General features: G+C 38.2%; 1 protein-coding gene across 9 annotated transcripts in view; it reads left to right on the top strand.

Moving 5' to 3' along the window:
* The window catches only part of cacna1bb (calcium channel, voltage-dependent, N type, alpha 1B subunit, b), a 179,606-nt gene extending 157,898 nt beyond the window's left edge, over positions 1-21,708 (top strand). For 7 of the 9 annotated variants that reach the window (XM_077497712.1, XM_077497713.1, XM_077497721.1 and 4 more), the window contains 7 exons: positions 34-203; positions 2,528-2,657; positions 2,747-2,857; positions 6,256-6,294; positions 8,772-9,036; positions 13,480-13,703; positions 15,908-21,708. In XM_077497712.1, the coding sequence (XP_077353838.1) occupies positions 34-203; positions 2,528-2,657; positions 2,747-2,857; positions 6,256-6,294; positions 8,772-9,036; positions 13,480-13,703; positions 15,908-16,459 (1,491 nt within the window). In that variant the 3' untranslated portion in view covers positions 16,460-21,708. The remainder of the gene's footprint in view (positions 1-33; positions 204-2,527; positions 2,658-2,746; positions 2,858-6,255; positions 6,295-8,771; positions 9,037-13,479; positions 13,704-15,907) is intronic. The other 2 variants (XM_077497714.1, XM_077497715.1) reach the window with 2 other exon arrangements.
* Positions 21,709-21,820: the final 112 nt, after the last annotated feature.

Raw genomic sequence — 21,820 nt, 5'->3', positions numbered from 1 at the left:
TATTTTTAATAATCACTTTGTGTTGTATTGCAGAGTAAACTAGGGGCACTGTTTCGTCCCATTCTTCCTCTTGGTCACATCAAGGAAGTTGAGCCCCCAATACCCAGTCCCCAACAGCCTCTCCACGCCGAGTCAGAAACAAAGACGTCACCTCTTCCACCTGTCACAACCACGACCACCACCTCGGTTAACAAGGACACAGTGTGAGTGTTTGCAGTCAGTGACATACATTTGGTTTCATTTTCAATGCTCATGTTAATTTATTCCAAAGAAATGACATTGGATACGGGATTCAAGAGCATCCACCTGTAAATATGCAATTTGAGGCCAAAGGCTAATTTAGGACTGTAGTTAGTTGGCAGGTGGATTTTAAAAGCTTAGATAAGAAGTAAACGACAAAGGAACAGAGCAACAAAATAGATAACAGAATACTACAGCGTAAGGCTACAACCAAAAATTAGCGACCATCAGATTAAATGCCTTGGTAAGACAGTGCTTAAAGCGGATATATGCTTCTTGCAAGTCCCAATTGTACAATCTGAAGAGCAAGGAGAATTTGCACAGTTGCTAATTGCAGACATTCCCTTGGTCATTCATTCTAATTCAATTCTTTAGGTGGACACCACATTGGTGACCCCGTCATAGTGGCATTGAGAAACATTGTGCATGTCATCAGTATCGATAACTCCATCATTAGCATAAATCAATGTGCCAACATTGGGGAAGATGTTATCAAAAACAGCCGTGAGTAAAGTAATTGACCACTGTTTCATACTAAAATTTAATCCATGTTACAGCATTGTTGGAGTAACTAATAGCAAATAAATAAGCCGGAAGTAATTGTTTGCGGGTAAGAAGGAAAAAAAAATAAACAGATGGCCACCTGCTAAAACTGTACTGTTGTTTTGCATAAGTAAACCACTGGAGTGCCAAAGATGAACTTTATAGACCTTGGAGATAAATGAGGCAAGGCGAGCAGTGATGTGTGTGAGGTGTAGAATAATAAGATTCAGAAGGAGAGCAGCACCATGAGTCACCTTCCACAATTACAAACTATTCTTTACATGATCATCCATCCATTTTCTATACTTTTTGTCACAGGTAGCTGACTGATTTCATTTATTATGAAGTACAGCATGCTCCAGACTTATCATTTTTAGTTGATATGCTGAAACGTTAAACAGTATAATACCAACTGGAAGTGAAGCAACAATAAAACGGGCCAAAATTCAGATGGAAGTGAGTCAAGTCAAGACACTCGATACATATTAGCGCAGGGGTCTGCAACTTGTGGGTCTGGAGCCACAGTGGCTCTTTAGTCCCCCTCTAGTGGCTCCCTATGGATTTCTAAAAAAAAAAAAATAAAAAAAAAAATACATATTTGTTTTTATTTTTCAGATTAAATATTTACATGAATTAATGATTAAATATAAAAATGAATAATTAATTATTGAAAAAAAAAATGTCAGTCAACATTTTTAAGTCAGAAAAAGAGATGGAAAAAACTTGGAAAAATGTCCAAGAAATAGCCATAAAATGTCCGAAAAGGAAGAGAAATCAAAAGCTGAAATTTACCATAAAATGTCCCTGAAATTGTCAAACATGTCAAAGAATTGTTAAAAAAATTGTAAAATTGTAATTGTAAAAAAAAAAAAAAAAAAAAAAAAGAATTAAAAAAAAAAAGTAACCAGAAAATGTCTAAAATCAAAATAAAATACCGTATTACGTTTTTGGAATTGAAGAAAAAAAAAAAAAAAAGCAGAAAAGAAAGCATTCAAAGAGTAACTAAAGAATGTCCAAAACCAAAAGCAGAAATCCCGAAAATCACCAAAAAAATGTTGCCAAAAATGTCAGAAAAATTGATAGCAAAGGCAGAAAAAATATCCATAAAATGTCCAAAAAAGGAGGAAGAGAGGCATAAAATTACCACATGTCCATAAAATTGCCAAAAATGTCGGAAATTTGACATGTATGAATAATGAATTGTGAAAAAATACAAAAAGAAAAAAATGAATCAAATGCAAGCATATTTCTGTGTTCTGGTGTAGCTCTACTTATCTATTGGACACTCAGTACAGTAGACCAGTGGTGTGCGATCCTCGAGGGCCGGAGTCCTGCAGGTTTTGGATGTTTCCCTGCTCCAATAACCTGACAATAGCCAGATTGATATTGTGATTCACTCAAGTGAGTTCTCCACAATATCAATCTGGTACTGCTTCACGGTGATTTGCTCGGGAAAGGCGGGACTCACGCCCCAAATACAATGTCGCTCTGTGATTGGTCCGATCCACCAGATCATTATTATTATTATTATTATTATTATTTTGATAGAGCCTTATCAGTCGGCTGATTAATCGGTCTGGCCCTACTTAAAATACTCTACTTGAATTGAAATTAGCTGCACCGTTCACTGGCTGCTCCCACTAAAATCCTCGTCTAACACTGCTTAAAAAGTTAGCCAATTTGAAATTCCCTGCAGCTCATATATAAAATGATAATACACATTTTGATTGTTTTTTCTTCACAGACTTGACCAGAAGAGTTCCATAAAACACTCCCAGTCTGGAGATGTTTCTTTAGCAGCTCTGAGATCCAAAGGGTGGAGGAAACTACAGAGAGGCCAGTCAGAAGATGTACAGTGTTCTACAAGGCCTCAGGTTTACACACACTCACTCACAGTAAATAAAAAAATCGCCACAACCAAGAGCAACTAAAACGATCAACGATCTGCTGCTTGTATTTTCAGGAAGTGGTTGAAATGAAGCCGGTTGAGAACATCTCAGACACAGAGGCATACCCCGGCCTGGAAGGCCACGGACGAGCAGCTTCTCTGCCTCGACTCAATGCAGAGTACTACGTAAGCTCCTCGCTATTCAGAACCACGTGTCTATTTCTTCAAGTATTTGCTCTCAAATGGTTCTTTTTGGAAATATCGCCACTGTATCTCTGCAACTACACGCCCCTCACAAATGAACTGGGAACGGTGAGGCCAATTCCTTTATATTGGGCGAGTATGAGACGAAAGATGAACAATAACATTTTTATTTCTGGATCTGATAAACTTATTGGCCATTGGTGTTTTAGGCCATTATCTTGCTCCATAATGAAATCAGTTTGGTTACATATTCCTTTAAATGGGGCATAAATGAACTGAGCATTTCCACAAAATTTTAAACAGGTGTCTTAACTCATTCACTCCCAGCCATTTTCACAGAAGCAATCCCGTTCGCTCCCGGCTGTTTTACTGGATTTTGACTGATTTTTGAAAGGCTCACAGAATATTGTGTTCTATTGCTATAAAAGCATGGAACCTATCAAAAGAAAGATTAAAGTCTCTTCTTTCATCAGGGAAAAAAAGTATGTTTCTATCTGTTTCCGTTTTGCAGCAATTAGCATTAGAAGAGAGCTATGTTTCATCAGTTTTCACAAATTATTCAAAATTGTAAGTAATTTAGCTTTTTTTTTTTACATGGCTCTGGTTGATCTCCTTTGATCTGCTGCCACCTGCTGGCCGTTTGTGTAATAACTACCATTTCTGCAACCGTTCTTTACAGTTGAGAGGCTGCATCAAAGCCTTCTGTATGCTCTAGCATTAAAAAACAACAACAAAGAAACATATAAATACGTCTTTGGCACACTTAAAAACATAAAAAAAAACGTATTTACACATTATTGGGACCAAATGAGTCAATAACATGGTTGTATCATGGTTTTAAAGAAATATGCCAAGGATCAATCATGAGCCTGATTTGAGCAGATGGTCCTCTCTAATGAATACGAGCCACTGCTCAACCGTCCCCTATGCTGCAGGGCCAGTGCACAGTAAGACTTTCATTACCATGACAACGAGATAGGAGCCTTAGGGTTGCTACTTATTCTGCCCAGAGTCTAAAAAAGTGAGTGCAAGCACAGAAACACACTTATAAAGACGACACTCGTGGAGTTAGCACTTAGAAGCCGCCAGATTGCACTAGTCATTAAGTGTGCAGTCACATCACCAGACCCAAATCCTGTGCTTCGTTTCCAATGCTTGTAAGCTTAAGCCGACCTGTGCATCCCACAAAACTCAATTTAGCTTTGTGTACCTTTTGCTTTGGACAGGATTTTGTTTGAGAGATTGAAGCCTGATCCGCAATTGATTGACAGTGGTTGATCATCGCCCAGTCAAGCTGCCAAGTAAATTAGCCTACACAACAGCCTAACCCTAGAATTTGTAAACAACCAATTAAGCGGCCACTTTTCACCTTTAAAGTTCACTTTAATGTAGACAAAATACTTCTATGGACTTCTCACTTAATTAGACTGCTCTCTGCATGTGCTAGCTCAGTCAAGATTCATGAGCCCACCCCTGAAGAAGCCCATTTTTAGCCAGTCCGTCGCTTTGTAACTTTAGTTTTATCTGCCAATACATTTTCACGCTTCAATAAGAAAAATGTTTTGAGTTTAGAGCAGCGGTGTCCAAACTTTTTCATTTGAGGGCCACATAGAGAAAATCAGAAGGACGCAAGGGCCACATAATGTTATTAAGAGAAATTGTGTTTAGTCCTAAAAATTGTACAAATAATTTATTTGTGCTTTTGCATGTTTAGAAAAATGCTACAGTATATAAACCAATTTATTTGTAATATGGCAGTAGGGTTATTATAGTTTTGGAATTTTTCATTTTAGTTAAGTTTTATTAGTTTAGTTCTTTAAAAAATGCTTAGTTTTAGTTTAGTTTGTTAGTTTCACTATTAGTATTAGTTTTTTTTTTTTTTTTTTAATGTGTATTACTTGTGTGCAATATTTAAAAAACACCATGGGCGCAATGTCATCTGAAGGTGCTTTTCTATTGGCTGCTGCTAAGATGACGTCACTTCTGTGTGACATACTTTCAAACGTCATTATTCCGGTTTATATCAAAATAAATCTACTAAAAATCACATTTTAAATCATCCCCAAAGGCTCATGCATTAAATTAATTACCAAAGACTAAAACGAAGGACGTTTGCTATAATTAGTTAGTTTTAGTTTGTTTTGTAAACATAAAATGTAGTTTCATTTAGTTTTCGTTTTTTTAAAAAGTATTTTAGTTTTTATTTTATTTCGGTAACAATATATATATATATATATCATTATTAACCTTTAATGGCACCTGTTTTTCGATACCCTCCCTTCTTACTTTGACCATCTCCAAACATTTTTGTTTTATTTTATTTGAACTGAGTCAAATGCCATTTCTAGCATATGTCGCAGGCCACTGAAAAAATGGACGGGGGGCCGCAAATGGCCCCCGGGCCGTAGTTTGGACACCACTGGTTTAGCGGAACACAATAAAGGAAATGGCCTCTCCGTTTCAATACATTGAAAGAGAATGTAACATAACTGCAACAAAACAAACAGCCTCTTATACTGAAAAAAAAAAAAAAAAGATATAACCACCTGGACCTCTTCAGCACACATAAATTATATAAAACATTTCCTCTGTCCTCCTGAAACAAGTGATTTTTATTCAAATGTTTTACTTTAAATTTGCCAGGTAATCTTCATAATGAAAACTCACATTGTACGCCACTATCCATAATTAAGTTTTAATCATGAAAAACAAGCATTTTATTTGACATTTTCAGTGAATTAATCAATTTAACTTGTTTAATTTTAGTACGATTGTGGTGAACTGTACTAGCTTTTCTTTTTTTCTGCGTATTTATTTAGGGTTAGTTTTTGTTTTATTTTTTTGTCCGTGGTAATTATCCCGCTCTCGCTAGTTTATCTCCCGCTCTTTGTCCCCCTGCTCTCCTGCGTCACCTGACATGCACTCTTCCTGTGTTGCTTTGTGGCTTGTTGGAAGAAGAGGTTGGCATTATGCATGTTAAACAACAAAAGAAATAGTTTGAGTCAGAGTGAAGGTACAGAAACACATACATTGGCAATTGAACCACATTTAAATTCTTTTGCATCGTGTGTCTCATATTCTCACACAGTTTATGCAAAGGAAGATCATACTCTTAACATTATTGAAAGAATGTGCACCCAGTTCAACATGTGTTATATATTTCGGTGATGGGAAATAAGGACCAACTGCCTAGCCAGAATGTGCTTCTTTATGAACTTCAAGTGATTATGATCTTTTTATAGAATGTTGGTGAAAAACTGATGTGCTACTGCCAACCTTTAACTTCAGCAGTCTCTCCTCTTTTGTCTTCGCTTTCTCCTAATTTGGATGCCCATTGCTAATATTTTGCCCACCTCCCTCTTGTGTGTGCTGTCTGATAGCGGAGCCACCCTCGCCACGCCCCTGGGACCCACCTGGCAGTATGTACCACCTGTTGTGCCACCTCTTTGTTCCTCTCCTTTCTCCTCTCTAATGTCCGTCTTTGTGCCTGTGAGCTTCCCGTCATCTCAGTGCAGTTTGCATCCTCATAGAGAAAAGTGACCCTGCGATATATGCAGCATAATTGGTCAAATTGCATACAGAGATACATGAAATAAAAATTCCATACTGGCCATTTTGCAAATAGGAACTAAAAATTAGAAGAACAGAAAATTGCCATTAATTTCATGCAATTTTATGGGAAAAATGCGATATATAGGATTTTCTTTAAAATTATCTGTCATTGTTTTTTGTTTTGTTTTTAATTTGGGAGGAGGGGGTATATATACATATCGTACATTATATATATATATATATATAAAAGGGGTGTCAGGCGATTAAAATGTTTAATCGTAATTGCATGATATATATCGTTTCTAAATGTACAATAAAATATTTTAGTTTTCATACTCTTGCTAACATAAAAGTGGTTAAAAAAAAAAAAAAAGCAATGCTGATATGTTGAATCGGTAAGACTGGCAAATTCTGAAATAAAACAAATAATATAAATAAATAAATAAAAGTGGTAAAAATGTTAAATAGAAATATTTCTGCATCTTTGAGTTAAAATTGCTGTAACGTAAATAAGTGTGATATTAATTTGTGTGGAGGTCATTTTCCACCACTAGATGGCATAATTGCATATGTCAGACATTGGTGACAGCTCAGTGATTTTTTCTTTTCTAATCTTTAACATGTAGTAACTTGTAAAATTCTGCACATTTTTTAAAATTGTAAGATACAACTTGACCCCAGTCTTCAAAAATAGATGCATTAATATTACATTTATTACTGCTAAATTGTGACGTGGATGTGTCTGCTGTATTGTGACTGGAATTCCCTCAGTACAGGCTTTCCAAGGAAGGGGCATTCATTAATCAATAAAAAAAATGAGTGGCGTTAAAGAAACTTTAAATTAACTCAAAATTAACGCACTAATTTTGACACCCCTAATATATATAAAGTGGTATCGAACATCCCGAGTCAAAATTTTATTTTTTTAGCACTACTACTCTAGTTTTGAATAACAGTACTACAGTTTTCTACAGACTACAGATTCTTTAAAATGTGTGTGTCTGTTGCATGTAGTTTTCTGTGAATCTTTGTGCGTGTTTTTGTGACTGAAACAGAGCAGGGACAAAGACTCGTTTTCCTGCTTTGGAATAACTATTTTTGTCTCATTCACTGCTCAGTAACTAGTCAGCGCCCATTTTGATAGTGGTATGATTTTACAAGAACATACCAGATGACCTAGTAATGTTTGTCTTCTATGTTGTGGTACTATTGTTGTACCTGAATGTTTCTACTGGTTGTACTTTGGACTACACACATGCACGCACACGGAACTACAAAATGAGTCATGCACTTCCCAACAAATAAGGTGCTGTTTTATCTATTTTAGTTTGGGGAGAATACCAGTTACTAAAGTTGAATCAAGGACAACAAAACAAACAGTAAAAAACAAAAACAAATTAATTGGTGCAGTATTTGCATGCAAAATTGACTCATCTTTAGGTGACTCGTAGTGAAGGTAAAACAAGCTCAAGGGAAACAAACTAACACATTTTGTTTCCCGACTTGTGCAAAACAAACACATAATGGAAGGTCAGTAAGTACTCGATTTTCTATTTTTCAATTTCTAATTTTAAACAAGAAACGGCTCGTTCCCGTTCAATTGAAACAGCAACACTGCCTCCCCGTGGATGGAGGAGGAACTGGACTTAGACGCGTGAATATCTGAGGGCTTGTATGTGTGAAAATCTCGAAACAGTGTGATGATTGTCTCAAAAATAAATGTGGGTGCGTGACAATCCACGATTTTGACAACTCGTGGAAAATGCACACAAAAAAAATGTGAAAATCGCAGATATATTTGTGTATCTGAAAAACACGAATTTATTTGTGTGAATTAGTGTTGTTCCGATACCGTTTTTTGGCCCCCCGATACCGATTCTGATACCCAGCTTTGCCGTATCGGCCGATACCATACGATACCTAACGGGTTTTTTTTTTCCCTCAACATGAAAAAGCTGTCCTGTCATTGGTTCAGAGCATTCAAGGGCCAATAGGATATCTTGGATCGGCATGCAGTGAACATATCGGTGAATGTCGTGCACGAGCAACACACAAGGTGCTGCATCCAAAATCCTATATTAGTGTTAGAATTAACGGTATCGGCGTGTTACTTGTGAGTACTCACCGATACCACTGTTTTAATGCAGTATCGGCACATCTGCCGATATCAGAATCGGTATTGGAACAATACTAGTGTGAATATTTGTGAGACAAATCTCTCCCCATACATCATGTGTTGTGTGACTATTGTCATGATCCAGTCAACTGGTTTGGTTAACATCACGAATCTGTGACACCATCACTGTACATTCTCCTCACTCCTCTGCTTGCTTTCCATTTCCAGCCAATTGTTGACCTCAGTCCCATAAGACGCTCAGCTTCCTCGCTCACCCCGCAGCACAACCAAGAGGTCGTTCTGAAGGATTATAACCTGATGCGACCAGGCCAGCATCAATCATCAGTGGGGACTGGAACGGTCCAAGGCCAGGACCGAGTCCACCACCATCATCACCACCACCGATGCCACCGACGCAGGGACAAGGACAAAGACAAAAAGCAGAAATCCTTGGAGAGAGATACAGCGGTGCAGCCGACGAGTACTGTTTCTGGTAAGTCAAAAATATCGAAATTACTTGTGTGTTTTCACTTTATAGCGGTTATAAATCTTGTGATTTCAACTCGTTTTATTTACCTGAGCTCGATCAGGTGTCAAATGGCATGGCTGAAAGTTGTTTATTTTTACAGTTGACACTGTCCCAGCTCTTTTGGAATGTGTTGCAGACGTAAAATTCGAAGTTAATGATTATTTGCTAAACATTATGAAGTTGATCAATTTGAACATTGAATATCTTGTCGTTGTAATGTATTCAATTAGATATAGGTTGAACATTGGTTTGTAAATCATTGTATTCATTTTTTTATTTTATTTTAACTTTATTAGAAGTGGCTTTGTACTACTGTTATCAGTACTTGGTATCAGTATCGGTGACCACTCATGAGGCGAGTAATCATTCTGGCATTGGTCTGGAAAACGTATTGGATTTACCTATTATTTACCAGTATAATAATAATTAAGCTAATGTGTCATACTTGTACTGTGATATGGGTGTCATCATTTTACGCAGGGGCACAACTACCTACTTTCTGAGGGGTATGCAGACACATGAAATACCGCAAATACCATTTTGCCAACCATTTACTTTATGAGGTTTTGACACGATGCCAATAATATTACAGCAGGTGATCAGCTTTTCAGAAATTGAGTAGTATGATTTGATTTTTCCAATGTTCATTCATTGTTCTATTGCAGCAATAAGCATTTTTTAAAACGTAATCGCTAGTTATGTTACATAGGTCGTTGCAATCTTTAGGTTGTTGCATTCTATTAGTTTACCACTAGATGGCACTAAATTCTACACACTGTCTCTTTAATCAAAACCAAAAAAAGATATATACAGTAATAAATAAGCAGCAGCACCCAGTGTTCAACGCATTCTCTGTAGTGGAAATATGAAATTCTGAGATTTGAAGAACAGTTTGTCCTCTGTTATTTTAGTTAACAAAAACTATCAAGATAAATAAAACAAAAATTGAAAAAACACTTTCATTAACAAAGAAATTTAAAAGAACAATAACAAACTATACTTTACAACTATACTATACAAACTAACTAAATTGACGGTAACTATAGTTACTGTATAGCGAAAACGTCCTCCGTTTTCATCTTTGATAATTAATTTAATACATGAGCCTTTGGGATTATTTTAATTGTGATTTTAAGTATATTTATTTCTATAGTAACCAGACTAAGAACGTTTGAAAGTGTCGCACACAAGTGATGTTTTGTATCAGCAGCCAATAGAAAAACACCTTCAGATGACGTCGCTCCCAGGCGACAATTTTGTGTGCTTGACTTTTGGCTCCAATGCCTCAACTCACCTTGCCTGCTTTTTCATTTACCTCAGCTGAAACACACCAATTAGGTAAGAAATGCAGTATTTATTTATTTGTATTTTTTTTACCATGGTGTTTATTAAGTCATTTAAATAAATCAGTTAATTAATTTCTTTACTTTTTTACATTTTAAAGTTTTTCTTGTAATTTTTTTAAAATTAAGTTAATTAAATAAATCACAATCCTCAAAAACTACTCAAACTAAGCATTTTTGAAATAACTAAAACTCATGAAACTAACAGAGCTGCCCTGAAAATCAGTTAAACTAATTCAATTTAAAAAACAAAACAAAAAACAAGCGAGAGTAGAGGAAGCGACTGTCACGGAGCAGAGGAGCGCCTAATAAGTGACGTGCCTTTGTTATTTGATCATTACACGTGCTCCAAATATTTTGACTCCCATCGCTTTGGCGCCCCCCTCTGGCTCAGCGCCCCTATGCGGTGCATATCCTGCGTACCCCTTTTTGTGCCACTGATTTTACACCTTTATATGACGTTTTCAAGAGCCATGATTTCACTTAGTTGGTATTGAATTCATTTGCTATTAAAGATGATTAGATTAAACATTTTTTTTAATTTATAGGCTGCAATCCTAATCCTTAATTTTGACCCCCCCCCCCCCAAAAAAAAAAAAAAGTTTTAGTTATAGTTTTTTGATTAAAAGTAACATTTTAGTCATAATTTAGTCATCTGATTGTATTTTATTGTTAATCCAATTTTAGTCAACGAAAATAAAGAGCAATTTTAGGTGACGGCAAGTTTTGCCTAATTTCTGCTTGAGTGCTAGTTACTGCACAGATTGTGTGGTCTGCACTTGCTGAGTAAGTTTATGGTTCAGCTGTCCTGAAGGACGCAAGCATGAATGTTAACATCATCAACAAACACCACACAGTAAGATTCAATAAACTTTAAGAGTATAGGCCAATTTTTTAACAGGTGGTACTGTATTTTTGTTCTGGGAAATTATTGTACTGTACAACATATGCTTGTTAATTCAGCAAACAAAAACTGCAAATGCACATTGATTACTAATTAATCTTGTAAAAAAGCTGACACCGGAATTAGTGTTACAACAGTCATGTTATTTGGGCTTGAGTAGGAATTCATACCGTGATTACGTTTCATAATGTGTTTCAAGTCGATTGCCAAGTTGGCCAAAGGTGATGCAGCATTTTTTTTTTTTGTCTGCTGCCAGTTTTGAAGCTTTCACTTTTGAATAGTCTTGCTGTTCTTCTTGCCTCCTCTCAATGTATAACACTACCGTTTTTGTCTTTGCAAACGGGGATGTGCGTTTATCAGGTTGGAAAGACATGAGACAGAGGCTCTTTTATGGATTATATGAAGGCACGGGATGGGATGTTTGGAACTGATGTAAAATATGCCATTCTGTCATCACAAGTAGTTATGTGAGCAGAAACAATTTCACCTGCCTCGAAATGACTGTCAGTCACCGCTGGGTGAGGCTCAGTATAATCAGGACTGCATTTTTCAATGTTGCAGACAAATATTTAGACATGGAGCTTGTGAGCGTATAAGAGAACAGGGCAGGACAGGTTGTCCGTACATCAGTTTTGTTTCCTGACATCTGTTCCCAGGCATATCCCTGGAGAAATAGAATGTTTTATTGCTCATGTGTCTCATATATTTCACAGCAAACTCACAATATGAAATTCCAGTCATCATCCAACTCCTGAATGCATTTTGCTACCACAGTCTTTACCGTGCTGCGAGGGAATGAGAAGTTATAAGGCTGATCCGACGACAAGCCAGGCTTTTCCTGATTCTGCTCGAATGCTTTGCTGTCAGTTTGGTTAGTTATTGTTCTTCCTGCCAAATGTCTGCACCTTTGGTCTTCTCTGTACCAGGGTTGGCGATAAAGGGCACTTCGCAGGAAAGTGATTTACCGAAACGTTCAGCTTTGAACTAACGGGATTTCACAGTGCCATTAGCTTAACTTCAAGCAGGTGTTCACATTCCAGTGTTGATTGCTTAGATTTGAACATGTTTTGCTTATTTGTTTGTTGTACATCTTCCCTAATTATTTATTGACTGATTATGTGTCATACACAGAAAGCTACTGATGAATATTTTGATCAATCTTTAGTTTAAAAAAAAAAAAAGTTCACAATCATCACACTTTTGTGCTTTTACAATTTTGTATCAAATCAAATCAAAAGCCAACATTCCAGTCCCTTACAATCAAAAATCTCGATCATCATTCTTACTTTTTTGTGTGTAAATGCAAAAGTACATTTTTTTTCTTCTGCAATGTTTCCACGACACAGGCAAGAAACAGATCCTCCAATACCACTGTTTGTTTATTAGCATAAAAACAAAAACAAGTAGCAGATAAAAATATAAAGAAGAAACTCATATCAATCATTCGTGATGGTTTACATGTCCAAAAGGAGTAGGAAGAAGTTAAAAATATATCTAGTCCTACCCATTATTCTTTGTATCTTTTAACTTATTTCATTATTAACACAGTACATTAATATATTACAATAAAAGAAAATGTGTAATCCTGCTCGTGTAAACAATTACAATTACACTTTAACATGTGTACATTTGTCAGTAGCGTATATATGTACATGAATTTCATAGGCATACACACATAATAATACATCCTCATACTCACACATACAATTTTCATTACACTCAGAATGGTACATCAAAAAAATAAAAAATACATTTCTGCAATTTTACTAGCTCGTGTCTGATTTAAATCATGCTCTTGAACTTTACTTTTAAACTCAACAATTGACTTGCATCTTTTCAAGTCAGTACCAAAATGATTCCACAAATTAACACTGTTCAAATTCAAATCTAAACAAACATTCCTGTAATTTGACAGGTTTAATCTCCAATATAAACACATTTTCATCAAAAAATATCAGATTTTTTTGTTTACATTTTTTTTAAATCTTTTTTTCTTGTTTTTCTATTGATATATATATATTTTTTTAAACCGAATTCCTTTTTAAACTTCACTGCTAATAATACAACCAATACCCTTAGGTCAAGGAACAAATGGGTTACTTTCCAAAAGACACCTAAGATGAAGCTCCAGTGTTGTCATTTTGTGCATTTTTCCCTTAGGCTCTTTCACAGACCCCTCAGCTGAAGGTATGTCTAGAGAACGAGCGAGGGAGCGTGACCGTAGTCGCCCGCACGAGAGAAGGCATCACTCCTCTGCAGGGGAGAAGCAACGTTACTACTCCTGTGAGCGTTATGGCTCCAGGGAGACGAGCCACACTAAGTCAGCAGGTCCAAGCCGATCCACATCTCCAGGAGAGGTACAAGACACCGCCATCCTTAAACAAGTGAGAAACTCGTTGGCAAAACAATGTCTGGTTTCATTTTAGTCTGGAACAGCATTCTGTGAAAGTTCGAAAGTTGTCAAAATTTCAAATGGGTGTGCTCATATATGTAATTTATGACAGATTAACCCATTAACGGCCTAAAGCACCTGGCAAAACATGCCTCTAAAACCTATGGGTGACTTTAGAGTCAACCCCGAAAACCTGAATTTTTCCTGGAAATTCAACAATATTGTCAATACCTACAAAATAATTGATATCTCAGCTCTTTATGCAGATAGAAACATAATTCAAAAAATATTTCAGAGCTTACACCCGTGGCGTTCACATAAACTTAAGTTATTATAAACCTTCTATATAAAAGAACATCTAATGAAGTGGAATGTTTGTGAGACAGCGGTGAGGTCCATGATGTATGGATTAGATGTGATGATTGAACCTTGGGGCACCAGATGCAATAATATTCATCTGACCACTTTCTTTTTTTTTTTTTTTGCTCGACGTAATTAGTATGAGAGGGTTACAATAATAGAAAAATCAACGATGTACCATCACAACAACCATGAGTCAACTACTGAGTGGACCAAATTTCCTGAAGCACAGATAGGCCAATCAATGTAGCATGATCACCTGCAAATGGGACGTATCATCATGAGTCATTTGAGTTCGGTTTGTGTCTTGACCTCCGCTAAAGTCCTGAGAGGGACTCACCGAATCCCTGGGATTCGATCGAACCCAGGTTAAGAACCACTGGTCAAGAGTGTGGGGGACAAGTAAAACTGAGGGTCTCGCTAGAGTCTGGACACTCTAAACACATTGTATTTTACAGTTTTATGTATTCCTGTTGTCACTCTCTTGCTGTCAAAAAGAGAGGGTGACTAATGCTATCATATACCATTACTGAGGTAAGACTTGCTTGCACATTTCTCTCAATAAGAGACAATGTGTACGTATGACGTAGGTCAGGCTATTTATGTGTAACTCACAATGGAAATGTGCTGTCAAATTAACACCAAACAATAGAGAATTAAACATTGTTCATTTAAACTCCACAATGTTCAGCCAGAACATAAAATTTAGTCTAGAAAAAATCTGCTAACTTGATGATAACTTATAAACTAAAGTCTAAGTCTAAGTCTAAACGCTAAAGACGGGCCAATAGAAATAGTATAGATGTTACTACAGTAATTATAAACTTTAAACAACTCCCATTTAAAAACATGACACATCAACCCGTATAAACATCATATGATAATCACAGACATATAGCAACATATATTTACAGAACTAAGGCAAAAAAAAATGTCTCCACATCAGCCTGTCGTTGACGAGTGCTTCCGTATTTTCGGCGAGTAATTTATGACTAACCTTGCCCCGCGAGCTGAATTCTCACGCTATTTGTGAGTTCACAAACTCCAGAAAATATATCTTGTACCGAGCCCACAAATTTTCAGTGCTCCGTAGACTTTTTGTACGGACCAATCCCAAAGCGGTATTGTGTTTGGGGGGGCGTGATATGCAGCTGTGATGAAAGCAGGAAGCTCATTGGGAAAAAAACAAACCTAACTTGGACGAAGAGACGCTGCAATTAATTTTGTTCTCGCAGAATTACTCACCATCTCCTTGTTGAATGACGAAAAGCGAGAGGTGCTGTTTGCATTTTTAGCTGGGAAAGATGTTCGTGCTTTTTTTTTTTTTTCTATGACCAAAACAAAGACGACATTCCCATCCTTTACCGAGATTGGTCAAAACAAAAGTTAGGTAAACGTGCAGAAGATGCCGACCAATCAGAAGTATTGTACAGAATGTCCTGTCGTTCCCGAGTGGAGCAATCCCAGATTGATATTGTGGAAAATTCTCTTGAGTGAATCACAATTATCAATCTGGCTATTGCCAAGTTACTTTATGACAAGAAGCTTTATAAAAATATAGTGACTGACGAGGACCGTCTGTACTGACCCGGATAGGTGGACGTACACCTGCTTCAGTCCGTGTATTTATTTATTTATTTATTTTGAGTGATCGTGTCATAAAGCAGTGGCTGAAAATGCAGAAGCACTCGCCAAAAGATGGCGTCCATCAATGATGAGCCGATGTGGCGACGGTTTTGCCCAGCTCTGTACCGGTATATTAAAATGTCAAAACTTACTATGTAAGTAACCATTTGGTATTTAGCTGGCCGGTAATATGATATTTTATTTTTTCAGCATGGTAGCACTGGGGGTAAACCCGCCCCCTCTGGTTCAAGCACACCAGGCCGTGGTCGCAGGCAGCTCCCCCAAACACCCCTCACTCCTCGTCCTGCCGTGGCCTACAAGACTGCAAACTCCTCTCCTCTCTCCTCTGCTGCCAGCACCACTATAGCCGGACATCAAACCCGTGTCAGCCGTGGCCTTTCAGAACACGAGCGCTTGCACGGGGACAATGACCGCTCCCCGATACCGGTCACCTGCATTGGCTCCGAGCCAAATTTAGACCGGCAGCTGCAGGGAGCTTCTCAACAAGCGCTCATCGAAGAAACCGAGGACTTCCAGGATGCTGTTAGCAGCCAAGTATTGTCGCACTCTGCCAGAGCTGGCGCCTCCGCAACCACCTCATCTTCCCATGATAGTGCTGCCGTGCCCGTCACAGCGGCGGCTACACAAGGGCGCGCAGATGTGGTACCTAATGGGTACCACTTCACCTTTGGGGTAAACTCGGCGTCAAACAGCAGAGGACCAGGAAGCCTCAGGGAGAGAGAGGATGAGGACTGGTGCTAACATGCGAGGACAGCAGAGAGGTTTTCGTATCCGCTGATGAAGGAGCAGCTTGTCTGTGTTGCTCGTCAGGTCGCGTGAGCTGGTCAAAGACCGGCAAGCTTGTATTGAGGGAAAGTGGCCAACTAGCCAGTTGAAAGTGCTGTCAAAGGGGTGCATTGCAGTATCCTTCCAACACAAAGAACCGTGGAAGGAAACAGAATGCTGACTTTTTCTACCCCCTTTTTTAACCCCTTGCACCAAAATGATTTTGAAGACCCTTCAGTATTTTGCCTTGGCCAGTGGTGTTGAAGACTAAAAGCCAACATTTTGGAAGAGCTATGTTTGTGAATCATCCAAATGCCTCGTTCTTGATCTGCCTGGATGCTTTACTTTGTCTTGACATTTAGGGCAGAGGTTTTGATGTAACTTGCTAGAACCAAACATCTGATGGAATCGCAAGGTTATCACTGACCAAGATGATAAGCTCTTGGACCTTTTCTGATTAACGCAAAGATCAGCAAGTGTCACTTTTGAGGCAAAAGAAACAAACGTGAGCCATTTTCTTGGTCAAGTTTTGTTCAAATTGTTTTCGGGTGCACGCAGGGACTTGGACAACAATTTTACAACAACATGTGGCCGAATACTAAGTGCCTCATTTTACAAGATGTGAGCAAGAGTCTGGCTTCTTGAGTGGGTGGTCTGTGTTGAAGACACAGTCAAGCATGTAAGTACTGCACAGGAATACTGGACAACATAAAGCTTTTTGGATCTGTCGTAATGGTCTCGATAAAAACGAAAAAAATCAAGAAAAAAAAACCCATTTTGATATACTGAGTCTTGTAGTTGGTGAATCCAAATTAAAGATCCAAAGTCAACAATGTAGTGCATGCCGAGGTCTTGAACATGTCAAAATTGTGTCTGTGCTTTATTTAAGGGTGTGTGCTGAGCATTTGCCTTTTTCATTGAACACACTGCCAGTCCATTGGTAAGAAACCGTCTGTAAAGGGACAAAAGTGCCATTTTAAAACATCAAAATGTAACTCAAATCAGAAGCAAATGTCCTCCAGCAGAACTAATTCTATTCAAAGATGCACATAACTGTTTTTTGTTTGGTCTGGTTCGAAGAGGAGAAGCTTTTGTTGGTTTGTTGATGATGTCCTCATGTGTTTCTTAACATCTTTCCATCATGCTAACAGGATGGACAAGAGAGAAAAATGGAGAAATGCTTCCACACAATCGGTACAACTAAACAATTGCTCTTTAAGTCACAGTGTATAACTAACGACTATAACTCTAAAGACCATATCCTACTGAGAGGGCAAATATGTGCGAATGTTGGTGAAGGAAGTGAAAGTAGCAAATATGCGCTCTCGTCAGGGTTCATTCAAGGTTCGCAAATGTTCGCTAAATGTATGCCTAGAGTTTTGCCGTTAAACCTTAAAACCTATAGAGAACCATTAAAACTGTTTAGAGAACGTTTCAACCTGGAGCTAACTGATGTGAGTCAACATGCGCTAGCATCGCAAAAGGTCGCGCCTCAGTGGAATGTGGACTTAACGCAGGGGTCACTAGCATAATATCCACGGACATCAGGTGCGCTCTAAGTACCACATGAATAGCCCACATGCATATTTAGAAATAAGACACCAGTGATGGGACCCGAGGATTTACGAGGTGTATTGCAGTGATTTATAAAGAAAAATGGTCACATATTGATATTTATCTTTTTTTCTACCTTTTTGATACTTTTGAGAATATTTTAACATATAATTTGAGCAAATGTGTTATTTCAGAAGTGTGGATCAAACGGGTAGCCCTTTGCATTATTTAGAACCAGTGGTGGGTGCATCAGTAAATTTTGCCGGTCCGTCTTTCGCCATTAGTCAAGATGAACCAAAACTGCACTCGGCAGTTCGTCAATCCGCCATCGTTATTTTGACAGTGTTTCCGTCATCGATAAACTACAGTTAGTCACTACTATTTTAGGACCGTTGCATCATCGACAGCCAATCGGCTTCAAGAACGTATGACTATGTCACACGCAGTGACGGCACAAAGCTAATCTACAGACAAATAAAGTAAAAAACAATAACCAAAAAACAAACCCACACACTTGAAGTGATGATTGGTGAGGTAAGAACAATAAAGGACGATGTCGGGGAGGTCTGTGGGACCGGTTAAGGTTCAATTAGCTTCGAGATTAACTGGCTCCTGATTCAGCCTGTGGTCGTTAGGACAATGTGAGTCCAGTAATTTTGCACTTCTTGTCTGCAAATTCATCATAAGCCACATCAACATTGTTCAATTCTTCAATAAACATGTGAAATAAAACGTCTTGTTTACAATTCTCTCAATTGCTGTTTTGTTTCATGTGTTTATTGAATAATTGAACAGTTATGCAGTTATACAATTTTGATGTAACTTGTGACAACGAAGCAGACAGGAAATACAAAATTATTGGACGGAGCTTGCCCTAAACACCACAGCTGGAATTGGTAGCCAGTTCATCAGGAAACCTGTTGAACCACAACGGGACGAGAGCCGACAATTAGTTAGTGGCCAACACAAACACAGGTAGGTCACCAGTTTGACTGGTGATGGTCAAACTTTTTTTCATTTAGAAGAAGGGTAGTTTTTCCTCAGCTCTGCTCAGAGCTGACACGGCAAAGGCGGAGCGAAAGGGGTGTCCGTCAGTAAGTTTCCCATCATTGGTCAGCAAAATACCCAACAAATAGTTTGGTGATAAGGCTAGACTTTAAACAATGCAAACAAATTAAATTGCGTTGACTTTAATTTGCTGCACTGAATACATTCCGCTCCCTTCTGTGTGGAGCGTGTGTTCTTTAGGTGCTTCCGTGGGTTTTCTGTGAGCACTCATCCCACATCCCATAAACATGCCTGTTAGTTTAATTGAAGAGAGCATGTGACCAGACCAACTCATGCTTCTAACCTAATAAGGATAAGCGCTGTATTAAATTGATGGATTGATAATTATGTATAAGACCTATTTCTTCCTGGTTCACTCTGCAATTAAATGTTTGCATTCCACAGGTCAACACCATTTTGTTTTGTGGTGTAGATTTACCCGAAATGTTTTGGGTTTCCTTACTCTTTTCCTTCTCTGGTTTGATTTTTAAAATATACAGTCTGTGGGCATTTTCAGACATATCCCCCAATCTAACTATGTTGTAAAATCTGGTGTCTTCACAGATAAAATGTTTTCCAAATTCTTTCTAAAGAAGGTTTATAAGCCCAATTCACACTGGCTGCGGAGCGGACGCGGTGCGTTCTCCATACGGACTCCATACAAGGATAGAACACATTCAAGTCTACGTGTCAATTCACACCAGCTTCGGTGCGGAACGACTGTGGCGATGCGGAAGGTTTCCGCAAGCGTTCTATTTCTTCAGGTGGCCGCATGCGAATTTTCATGAAGCTGAAGAAATTATACGAGCCGGACAGGGAATCGGGCGTCTCGCATCGAAGTAAATCCGGTATATTTAAAAATAAAACCGTTAGCGAGCTCGTTTTTTGGGGGAGGAAAGCTAGCTAGCTACATAGCATGACATCATTCGGACATTTAAGACAAAAAAAATGAGCTCAGAATAAATTACACAGGACAAATGACACTAAACACAAAACATACTTACCCATGGTATAACAGCCATGGTAGAAGTCCAAAAAGCATATCGATGTGACAACAGGCAAGCGTGGCTATTGTTTACAAATAGGACTCTATATACACGGTTGTTATTGGGTGAACGCAACTCTCCAGCGTGAACCCCACGTGATCTTGTGGTCTGTTGGGAGTAGATTTCTGGACGCGCAACGCACGCGGTGTGATTTGCAGTCCTTGCGGCGTCCGTACGGAAAACGCACCGCGTCAGTTCCGCAGCCAGTGTGAATTGGGCTTTACTGCGTCGCTGTGGGCTGATTATGTTGTATGCATGCACACCTGCAAATTTCTCTTATCATTGCCTTGCAATGACTGTTCTCATTGTGGGTATATAACAATTGGATGATGGTTTTATCTGTTCCACTTTCTTTCCTGTCATGTTTACATAAAGTCCGAGCCACACCAGACCAAATTGGAGCCCTAAGCAAAATGTTGCTTATTATTGACTATATTTTACTATCATAAATTGCTTGCTTCACTATTTAAAACGTATTCAACACATGTCCATGGGGGTGATCTTTAATCTAGACAGAGACCGGTGACAGTAGTAGGTTTAAGACACAAAGTAAGTTTTATTTCAACAACATACCTTGTGGTATCGTTTGGATGACACGTCAAGTCAGTTATTGAGGCTTGTCATTAGCATTCTCTTTACTTAAGCAAACGGTGCTAAGTTGAGCACCTCATGAGAGCGCTTATATGCAATGAATGTGCATATCCACATTCAAGTCAAATTTATTTATACATCCCCTGGAACAAAATTATTTTAGGTAGAGGCAGCCCTGCATGCAGTACACTGCGTCTGGTCTAGAAACACCACCCATATCTCAGGGTATATCAGACACATGGAAAGTCACTTAAGGAAAAGTCAAGTGTAAGAGCAAATAATTAGCCAACATGCAAGGGATAAGTATCTATGACAACAAGACCTTACTACGTTACCCAAGTATGACTCTTCCACCAATGCATGAGCGACTGACCCAGGCTCATCAGGTTAAGCATTCACTGTCGCAATCAGAATCCATTCTCATACACTCTGTTTATCATTCCTAACTGTGTTAAGAGTGTGGCTGTGTGGGTAACGCTTGTCTCATTCTCACAAAGATTGACCATCACCCAGTTTGGCTCCAGGAATGTGTTGAATTTATGCTTCAAAAATAGATAATTTCAACTTGAAATGTGAACAGGGTGCCAAATGTCTTCTGTCGTCATTTATTATGGCTTCCCCATTGGACATTTCCTGTTTGCATGTCCTTAAAAGAAATGTGCATGTACACACACACACACAAAAAAGAAAGGAAAAAAAAAAAAACGTTGTTTGACTTACTACATCCATGACTTTGATATTTTGCCTGTTGTATTTATGATGCTTTTACACAACCAGTGTGTAAATTTAATGAACTTGAATAACAGTCACAAAATTTCCACCAGTCCCCCCTCAAAAAAAAGTGGAAATGTTCTTGCAGAGTGGTTCTTAAGTGTCTCAATCCTTCGCTGCCTGATCTGTTACTCGACTGTCTCCTGCACAGTCAGCCTAACTGTACCGATTTTTGTATGAGTATAAATCATTGAATAAAGAAGAATGATTATGAAATTGTTTTCTTACATTCCTAAAGATGACGTCACACATCTTATCAAAAGGGAGTGTGATTGAAACACCAAGGGAACCTGTAATGGTTAATGTCCTTGATGCTGTAAAATAAGAA

This window comes from Festucalex cinctus, chromosome 15 (genome assembly GCF_051991245.1).
Source record: "Festucalex cinctus isolate MCC-2025b chromosome 15, RoL_Fcin_1.0, whole genome shotgun sequence".
Lineage (NCBI taxonomy): Eukaryota > Metazoa > Chordata > Actinopteri > Syngnathiformes > Syngnathidae > Festucalex > Festucalex cinctus.
This window is presented reverse-complemented; position numbering and strand designations above follow the sequence as displayed.